At 37.6% G+C, this 10,847-nt stretch overlaps 1 protein-coding gene and 1 non-coding gene across 2 annotated transcripts; both read left to right on the forward strand.

Moving 5' to 3' along the window:
- Nucleotides 1-2,716: 2,716 nt before the first annotated feature.
- LOC149022739 (small nucleolar RNA R71) lies at nucleotides 2,717-2,823 on the forward strand. Its single transcript, XR_016172615.1, has one exon. It is a non-coding gene; the product is annotated as a small nucleolar RNA R71 (small nucleolar RNA).
- Nucleotides 2,824-7,275: 4,452 nt separating this feature from the next.
- LOC149022740 (uncharacterized) lies at nucleotides 7,276-10,327 on the forward strand. The gene has a single exon (XM_089147688.1). It carries the CDS (start codon nucleotides 7,276-7,278, stop codon nucleotides 10,291-10,293), a length of 3,018 nt encoding a protein of 1,005 aa, XP_089003814.1. The 3' UTR covers nucleotides 10,294-10,327.
- The last annotated feature ends 520 nt before the right edge of the window (nucleotides 10,328-10,847 follow it).

The following is a 10,847-nucleotide window of genomic DNA, read 5'->3' on the forward strand; positions in this document are numbered from 1 at the left end:
AATATCCAAAAAACACGAGCACATTACGGTCCGTGCACATCATCAAGCATGAAGTGTACCCTCTCTTCTCACTACCACAAGTCCGAGCACATCATCGGAGCTGGATATTTATCTAGGCATTCCCCTCATCCCAGGTAAGTTTAAGAAGAAGCATTGTGTTTCATTGCTATCTAGAGTTAATAACCGACTTCAACACTGGCGAGCTAAGTACCTATCTTATGCGGGGAAAAAGATCCTGATCCAATCCACGCTAGCAGCCATGCCCACTCATTTTATGTCATGCTTCCAGCTCCCCGCATAGATCACCAACACTCTTGATAAGCTTTCTAGGGACTGTTTCTAGTCTAATGGTAATGGTTCACAAGGGCATATTCATACAGTCTCATGGGTACATATTTGTCACTCGACTAGAGAAGGTGGCCTTAACCTCAGGCAAAGTGCTGTTTTTAACCTCACTCTTCTGTCTTAGAAGGCATGGGAATTACTAAACCCCTTTGATTCGCTATGGGGTAGATTGATGAAACACAAGTATTTCAAGCATGGCACCTTTCTAGAAGCACCCTCTCCACCATCTACTTCCTGGGGATGGAAATCGTTGCTTAAAGCTCGGGAACTTTTACACCAAGGTATGTTTCTTCAAATAGGTGATGGTACCCAAGCTAGTCCTTGGAATCTCAATTGGGTACCAAACCAACCTCCTGATAAAGGTTTCTTTCCAGCTGCCTCTCTCCCCATAAAGCTTTCAGCATTCATCAATCCTGCAACAGCATCTTAGTATCGGGACAAGGTATTTGATTGGTGGCCTGCTGACCTAGAAATCAAAATCCTCAGCATCCCAATCCTCCTCTTCCCACAGGCTGATCGATTCATTTGGCAGCCCACTTCCTCAAGTAAGTTCACAGTTTGTTCAGCTTACCGGTTAGCAACTTCTTCACCCTGCCCCCCCCCCCCTCTGTCCCTCATTTTAACTGGCTTAGGCTTTGGCACCTCCCCCTACCTCCTCGAATTCTCTTCTTCCTATGGAAAACGGTTATGGGGAAACTACCTATGGCCGACTTGCTCCATCAAAGGGTTGTCATGTACAGCTCCATTGTCACTTCTGTGGCCATTACCCTTTTTCAGCTCATCACCTCTTTATCAAGTGCCCTTTCACCACCAACTTATGGCATTCTCTTAACCTTCATCGATGGGATCCCACACGTCCATTCGACCTCCAAATCCAAGCCTTTGACACTCAACCTACTGGCTCTTCCTCTCACACACAGCAGCCATTACACACCCTCATCGCCCTTTCAGCCCTTTGGGGATACTATAACACGATTGTCCACTCTTTTGCCCCCCCCCACCCCCCACCCCAAAGCTTCCAGAAGCCATGTTGCGTTTACAACATGCGATCTTTGCATTTTCACCTCCAACCCCTCTTCACCTCCCTAGTAAACCTATCTCTCTAATTAGGTGGGAACCTCCACCTCCAGGCAGGATCAAATTAAATGTGGATGGCTCTTCATGTCTTAATCCAACATGTTCAGGATTGGTGGTATAGCTCGTGACTCTTGTCATCAAAAGGTGTTTGCTTTTGGACAAGGCACGGGCTCTCAAGACTCTCTTACAGCCGAGGCACTAGCATTTCATCATGTCTTAGCCTCGCTGTCAACTTTCAGATCACCCATCTCCAAGTGGAAAGCGATAACCAGGCGCTTATATTTTCCCTTACACATCTGGAATCTAGTGGAAGTTGGAAAATCTCACACCTCATTTCCGACATCCGTAGGCTGGCAGCGTCCTTTCTTGAATGTTCATTCTCCTACATCCCTCATGAAGTCAACTTTGCAGCTGATGAACTTGATAAACTCGTGGCCTGCTCTCGGAATTGGTTTCTGTATCGTTTCTCCCCACCCCCCCTTTTTAGCTTGGGTTTTACTCTTCAACTCTTTAATGTGTAAGATCCCCAGGGGATTTCAGTTAAATAAATAAAGCTTTAATTTTCCCACCGAAAAAAAAAGAAGAGAATGAGAATGTAACAATTGAGTGTTTTGCTCTAGTCCACTAAGTGCCTTTAGTACCTTATCCTCAAATGATGAATTATGTGAGGGTTGCGAGGATGATGGTTTCTCATTCCTACAGGCATTTTGTTGCAGACTAAATGGAGGTGGCCTATAAGGTATTTGATGAGAGAGATTGAGCATTGAGTTTCGCCATGAAAAATTGGGATGGTTTCGCCATCCTGGGTTGTAGGTATTGGAATATCGATCATTGCCCAGTTTAGAAACTCCTTGGGCCAAATGTGCATGCTCCTCAACAAACTCAGGGTATTGTGTAGCCAAATGGCAATCAGTGACATGATGGGATAGGCTAGAACATAAAGCACATGCTTCAATTTGATTGGGTGGAGAGAAACTTGTAGGAAATGGAGATGGGGTTTGTTGTCCTAATGACAAGAGATAGTCCAATTTTTTTGATAGCAAGTCAACCTTAGCGCTCATCTCAACAATAGGATTGATCTTATAGAGACCGCTCCTCTTTGGTTACCCAGTGGATAGAATTTCAGTTATAGCTGCTAAGGCATGATATTGGGAGTTCTCACTAAGGGTCAAAAAGTTCACATGCCCCATCCTCATTCTTGTGCATGAAAGTCCCACCACAAAAAGAATCAACCATTTGCCTATGTCGGTCTCTAAGGCCATCATAAAAGCATTGAACCAACTGCCATTTAGGAATATCATGGTGGGGGCACTTTCTAAGTATTTCTTTGAGTCTTTCACATGCCTCATGAAATTGTTCTCCTTCTTGTTAGGAGAAACTCGTTATCGCTCTTCTAAGGCTATTGGTACGGAAAATGGGGAAGAATTTTTTAAGGAACTCCTGTTGCATTTCTGCCCAAGTGGAAATTTTAACATTGTCCAAAAAATGAAGCGAATACTTAGCTTTATCTTTAAGGGAGAATGGGAAAAGAAGTAGCCTTAAAGATCAACTGAGAGGTTATGAATTTTAACCGTGGAGGACAACTATAAAAATTCATCTAACTGCTTATAAGTCTCTTCATTGGCGAGTCCATAAAAAGATGGTAGCATTTGAATCACACTAGACTTGATCTCCTATTGAGCCGCCTCTTTGTAAGACAACTTAATACAAGAAACTGGAGTATATGTGGTAGGAATGAAATGCTCACTCAAGGGCCTCATTGGAGGCTCATTGTTTGCCATGGCTCTTGCCTTCGAAGGGTGGCCAAGGTCTGTTCTAACTCTAAGGAAAACGGGGTCGACTTAGGATTTAGGGATCGGCGACCATGCATACACATAGAAAAGAATAGCTAAATAAATAAAATAAAATAAATAACTATAGCAAAAGAGAGGGTTTAGGACGTACTTGAACGCAATCCACGTGATCTTCCAAACAAGAATTACACTTTTGGGATTGGAGGGATGGGGAATTTTAAAAATTAACCTAAACAATCCAATCTAGTGCAAATATTACAATTGAAATGTCCTAAATAAAAATATATCTAGGAAATAAAAGATGACAACCTTAATAATTATCAAATCGCTACTCTTGCAGTCACCTACAAAACAAAAGAAAAAGAGATTGGTTAAACAATCGAAAAACTTAGAAATTAGAAAAATTAAAACTACTCTAAAAGCTATGCCTAATTGACAAAAATCAATTCTAGCAACTGTGCTTCAGTCCCCGGCAATGGAGCCAAAATTTGATCGTGTCGCTAACCAATCAAAAATAAAATCCTATACTAATCTAACTAGCAGAAAGTACGGGGTTGAACTATAGGGAACTAAAAGGCAAAGTTACTAAGATTGAATTCAAAAAAACTAAATTTAAATTAAATATATTAATTAATACAAAAACTTTAACTATGAATACGTGAAGATCTTTGGGATTTCGAATCCCCAATGCTTTTCACTAACCGATATAACTTTATGCTTCAAAACAAATGATGACCTTTCCTAGATATGCCCTATCTTCGCAAGACTATCGTCCTTCACCAAAGCTTGGCATGCTTAGTTTGCTTAGCTATAGAATATCTTTGGCCAGACTCAAACACAATCAACTAGAAGATATAGAACAATCAAATTAATGAAATAAGCATAGTTCATCTACATCCCAAAGAAAAGGAACTAGCTACTGATTGTAACAAAGTTCATAAAACAAATAAAGATGAAATTTAGAGAGAGAGAGAGAGAGAGAGAGAGAGAGAGAGAGATGTGGTCTTCTTCTTGAGCAATGAGAGAGATGAGAGCCAAGATCCGTGTTTTCCGTCTTCTCCTCTTCTCTGTGACTGACTTCTCCATTTCTCCTGCACACAATGAACTTGTTCTCTTTACCCGTCAATTCTAACTTTATTCGTTCGGATTTTGGAAAAACTTAAAACTAGAAAGTTGTAGATATTTTCGATATCGTTCATAGCATTTTGAATCACCGCAATCCGAGTTCATATGAGATAGATATGTCCAAAATACTCAAGGTGAGTCTGTTTACCCGATTTTCAGATCTTATTACCAATTTTGTTCCTTGGACCTCCACCTGTTTCCAATTTGGCTAAGATTCATGCTCTCATTGCATTAATTAAGATGGATCTCACTTTTCATAATTTCTTGGGTAGCAAGATTGAATTCCTTGATTTAAAATCCACAAATATCTAATATATTTGCCAATTTTGTTCCACATTATCTCTAATAACCAAAATCACCTTATTCCTGAAAAATACACAAAAATACTCAATTAACTTTCTTGTAATTAACTAAGTATGGAAAATTAAATCAAATAAATAATGATAAATGCATGCTTAACACTACAACATTTTCTTAAAGAGAAAATTAAATATAGACCTCTTAGATTTTGATTATTAAGTTCAAGGTTTAAAGTATTCCACGATACCATACGATATTAATATGTGTACATATCCCAATATAATATATCTCAATATGTCTCTCTATTAAATTGCATTAAAATACATTAACCAGTACGTTATAATATTCAATACAAGAAAATGTCTCTTAAAACCACTTGACTAATACGATATTTGATACTAGTACCTCAAAACTTGATTAAGTTTATACTCTCGTTGAATTTTTTTACTGTTACAGATGTCCCTTACAATAGAAAAGGACATATCTGCTCGTATTGAATCTTTCTATAACAAAAGAGTATATATTTGTCGTATTATGGTTTTCACTTGAGCCTCTAGGTGGAATACAAGGGTGCATCAATCACTCTTTGATACTCTTTTTCTCAGGGGATAATTACGCTTTTAACTTGTTAAATCACCTCTCGCGCCTTCTTTTTTCATAAATTTTTAACATTTTAATGGAAGCACAAATGACAAATCAAAGCTGCCTTAATTTTTTATCCTTCTCTGTCAGTTGTATCCATCGACAGAGAACCCTATATTTTTTAATAGTTCTAATTGAAGACTAGAAAATCTCATAAAGCTACTGGAAACACAAATTAAGAAAGTGTTTATATGGCAACCAGCACCAGTTGATTAAGGAAGTCGAAGATGTATAATTTTTAGTTTAAAGAAGATCCATCGTCCTTGTGAATGTTGGCTTCTCTATGTTACAGCTGTATCAAATGAGTTAGAAAAATAAATAAATAAAAAGGGTAAGCTGTGAACTGATTGGCTGGGTTTAAATTTTAGTGTGGTATTGGCAATTGTTGAACGTCATGTGATGATTTATTTTAAGACATGGAAGTTTTTTTTTTGGTCAACAACATGGAAGTCTATACCATATGGAAGTCGTTGCTTGTTCTGCAAATTCTTGATATGGGTACTTTAAAACATGATTAAGTTTAAACCCTCGTCGAATTTTTTTTAATTAATGTTACTAATGTCCTATAACAAAAAAAAATATATCTGGTCACTTTTTGATATTTTTTTTCTTACGAGATAATTACGCTTTTGACTTATTAAATCACCTCTCGTACCTTCTGTCTTCATAAACTTTTTAATATTATAATGGAAGCACAAACCAAGATTAGTCATTTCACATGTGTCACTTAAGATTCTATGTGGAATAAGACTAGGAGTGTTTTGCGTGTTGAAAAAAAAGGGCTTGGTGGCCATTATAAACATTTTCCATCTCATGGAGTTTGAACGTTTTTCACCCTTAATGATTCTTCTAGGTCGTTGTTTTCTAAGCGTGTTAAAATAAATAAATAAATAAATGTTTTCCATCAGATTAAATTTGAATATTTTTCACCTTTAGGCTATGTTTGTTTGCGAAGATGGGATGGAAAAAAAATGTGGGCTTTATGTGTAATGGGGTGAGACAGAAAGAAAGGAAATGAAGGGAGGAAAAGTATTACTTGCGAGTCTTACATTTTACTTTTCTACACTTTTTCACAAAGTAATAATGGAAAGGAACGCAGCAATTTGTATGACGCAGCTGTTATAGAAAAATTAAAAAGGGGTTCCTATTTTTTGGGGAAGAATAATAAAGTCCCTGTTTTGTTGGGATGGTAATCTATAATGAAAACAGAACGTTTTAGAGGAAAACGTAGGGTGACTCACCTCAAAGCCAAGCCAAATGGGTATCATTTTGGGAATATAATGTTGAAGTTTTTTTTTTTTTTGGGTAGAAATATAAAGTCATGAAAGATTGTCAGTTTATGGGTTCCAAGGCTTGAGCCTTAACGAGGAATGTGAACATCTATACCTTAGTGATGATATCGTTGTTTTTTTTGCGGGGATGGCATCTTTCATTATTACATGGAAACCACCCAAACCTCTGAGTGGAAGTTCAAGTAATTTTAAGGAAACCACTCAAACGCTTTATGGAAAGTGAAATGATGGACCATTTTGATTACATTCTCATGGCATTTGAATGGGTTTCTGATCTCCTGAAGATTCTTCCAAGATGTTGTCTTTGGATCTACCAAGGATCAAAAGTCATATTTTACCAAAAAAAATCAAAAGTCTTAGAAATCGTACCTAGCTAGGATTTCTTTTATACGTGGAATGACCCTTGGTCTTCATGCCAGATTAATCCTGGTAGTAGGGGTCAGTGGGTCCCATGTATGAGCCTTAGCCAGTGCCTTTCGTCTTCTATAAATAGAATATCACTACTGATCATTAATTAAACCCCATCTCCCTTCCTCAGAGTCTTTAATTCCCCTGCATCCTCCTCCGTCTGAGTCTGAGTCTGAGATAACAAAATGAGAAGAGCAATAGCAATAGTATTTCTCTTCCTCTCTTTGTTGTCTACTACCGTTTTTTCCTATTCAATCTCACCACCCTTAAATCAGTCATGTCTCCCTGATCAGATGTTTGCTTTGCTTCAACTGAAGCATGAGCAACAATCTTGTTTCCATGCTCATCATGATGATAACCCATTCGAGTCCTGGAAGAACAATACCGACTGTTGTTCATGGACGGGAGTCACATGTGACAGTCTCAGTGGTCATGTGATTGGTCTCGACCTCAATTCTTTTGGTCTTTGCGGTTCTATCCCTTCCACCAGTGCACTCTTCCATCTTACCCACCTCCAATCGCTGATCCTCTTCAACAATTCAATCAGTGGTTCTATTTCATCTGGGTTCAATCGGCTCTCTGATTTAAGAAATCTTAATCTGTCCAAGAACCATTTTGAGGGCTCTATTCCACATGGGTTTGATCGACTTTCTAGTTTAACAATTCTCGACCTTTCTGGGAATGCTTTTAGCGGACAAATCCAGGAAAATAGTAGCCTCTTCCACCTTCATAACCTCCAAAAACTCAATCTCTCTTACAACAATTTTGAGGGCTCTATTCTGGATGGGATCAATCGGCTCTTCAATCTAACACATCTCCATCTCCGTGAGAACCAATTTAGTGGACAAATCCACGACAATAACAGCCTTTTCCACCTTCTAGACCTCCAAGTGCTTGACCTCTCTTGGAACAGTTTTGAAGGTTCCATTCCACATGGTTTTCATCGACTCTTCAAGTTAACACATCTCGACCTCTCGTGGAATTCCTTTGATGGTCAAATCCCCTCAGATATTTCACGGATGACAGAGTTGGTTTCTCTTGATGTCTCCTACAACAGGGGGTTGAAACTCAGAAATCCCAACCTCAAAACTCTCATTCAAAATCTATCCAATTTGACGGTACTTGGTCTCAGTTGGGTGAACATGTCGTCAGATAATAATTATGACTGGTCTCAAGTTGTATCCTCCGTGCTCCCTAACCTCGAATGGTTATTGTTGTCCAATTGTTCAATCTCAAAGCCTGTTGATACATCTCTTCTACACCTACATTCCTTATCAGGACTCAGCTTAGACTCCAACAATTTGTCTTCAACAATACCAGATCTCCTAGGGAAACTCCCTTCTTTAAGAGAACTTTCTCTCAGTTCCACAAAATTGTACGGTGAGATTCCGAGGAACCTTTTTTACCTACTACCACACTTAGAATTCTTGGATTTATTTGATAACCATCTTCTCTCAGGTTGCTTGCCTGAGTTCCCTTATGTAAATTCTCTACGATTGTTATTCTTCGATTCATTACCACCATGTGGAAAGTTTCCCAGCTCAATCAGGAATTTGAAGTCGTTGGAGGTTGTGAGCTTTTCCAATTGTAGTTTATCTGGACCAATTTCTTCAATCCTATCTCCATTTGAAAATCTAACCAATCTTCTTTACTTAGATCTTTCATTTAATAGTTTGACCGGTCAAATACCTTCATCTTCCAAAGACAAATTTCCCAATCTTTATTATCTTAATTTGGGCAACAATTTTCTTCAAGGACCATTCCCATCTTCATTTGCAAATCTAACCAATCTTGTTTCCTTAGATCTTTCATATAATAGTTTGACTGGTCAAATCCCATCTTCATTTGCAAATCTGACTAAACTTAAATTTTTGGTTCTTTCATATAACAACTTGAGCAGTCAAATTCCTTCATTCTTCAAGGGTGGATTTTCCAATCTTGTGACTCTAGACTTAGGGAACAATTTACTTGAGGGACCCATCCATCCATCTCTGTTGTCTATCCCATCATTGCAATATATAGATTTGTCATACAACCAATTAAATGGTATTCTCGATGATGGTGATCATGATGATAACTTCTCCCACCATTCTAAACCGGTTGGCAAAATCCCAATCTCATCTGCTTGTAATGGAACCAATCTTAGACTTCTTGATTTGTCATATAACAAATTAAGCGGTGTGATTCCTAACAAGTGTTTTGGTCATATGATTGGAAATATATCGGTCTTATTTCTAGAGCAGAACAACTTACATGGGCCAATTCCTGCTTCTTTCACCAAAGGATGTAAACTTCAAATGTTAAAGCTCAACGGGAATCAACTCCAGGGGAACTTACCGAAATCAATGGCGAACTGCATTGACTTAGAGGAGTTAGAACTTGGGAATAACCAGTTAAGTGGGACTTTCCCTTTTTGGTTGCAAAGCCTACCTCAATTGCGCGTATTGATTTTGAGGTCGAACAAATTCTATGGTCCTCTTTCACCAAAGTCAAAGGTCAGTCATTCTCCTTGCTTTTCAATGCTGCAACTGTTTGACATCTCTGAAAACAACTTTACAGGAAAACTGCCATTGGATTATATTTCTCAATGGAAGTTAATGTTGGATGCTAATGCATCTCGATTGGGTGCCTATCTATCTTTGCAAAATATATCTTCTGGTCATGATATCATTGATATAGTAAGCAAAGGGATTCATTTGGAGATGGAAATGATCTTTAGCACACTTACCATCATAAATCTTTCTCACAATAAGTTTGAAGGAAACATTTCAGCAGAAATTGGGGTACTAAAAGCACTCATGGAGGTCAATTTATCTGCAAATGTCCTTACAGGCCAAATTCCAGCTTCATTTGCTCAATTAATTCAATTGGAGTCACTAGATCTTTCCAAAAATAGTTTGTCAGGGGAAATCCCCCACCAAATGGCAAGTCTCACATCCCTTTCATTTTTGAATCTATCAGAAAATAATCTCACAGGAATGATTCCACAAGGACAGCAATTTGGAACCTTTTCACTTGCATCGTACGAAGGAAATGTAGGATTGTGTGGATTTCCATTATCCAAGAGATGTGGACCAATAATAGAAAGATCATTTCCTCCAATTGCTTTAACACTGGAAAAAGAAGAAGATTATACAATAGGTTTACTTGATTGGAGATTCATGATTGCAGGGTATTGTTCTGGAGTGATAATAGGGGTAGTCATTGGGCATACTATGTTTTGGAGGATTGTTGGGTGCTTCAGGTTAACCTCAAGAATGCAAATGTGTAAGCCAAAGCAAAGGTCAATGACGATCAAAAGCCATGGATGAGAAAAGTGAAAAGCCATCTATCTTATTATTGAGTAAGAAGATTTATATTGCATATTCCATAATACTTATGCTAGTATATGTGAAAATTTTCCTTCTCTTTCCTCTATTATTTATTTGTATACTTAGGGCTTTTTTGTTATCAATTCTCATTCTCTATTTTGTCAATTTAAAAGAAATGAATATAGTAATCCATTTTTGCTCAAAAATGAAAAATGGTTTGGTAACTTGTCCAGAACAAATTATCGAATTAAAAATAAACTTGGGATGTCAAAATGAAAAGTTGATTAAAAAATGATAATGAAAATAGAGAAAAGAACGTAAGTTTTTAATTATAATCTCAATTTACTTTTGAATTTTAAGTGACATATGCAAAAATGAATAGAGTTCTTTTACCCATAATACATAATGGACAAAAAGTTTATAATGGATTTTTTGTCTATTATGGAATTTGGGTTTAAATAAAAATAGGATTCAAAATGACTACTAATCACATAAAAAAAAATGCCAGAAAATGAGAATGAGAATTGATACAAAAAAGGCCCTCAATGTTGGGA

Source organism: Hakea prostrata, chromosome 3 (assembly GCF_041222555.1).
Source record: "Hakea prostrata isolate BN-2017 chromosome 3, UWA_Hpros_2, whole genome shotgun sequence".
In the NCBI taxonomy this organism is placed as follows: domain Eukaryota; kingdom Viridiplantae; phylum Streptophyta; class Magnoliopsida; order Proteales; family Proteaceae; genus Hakea; species Hakea prostrata.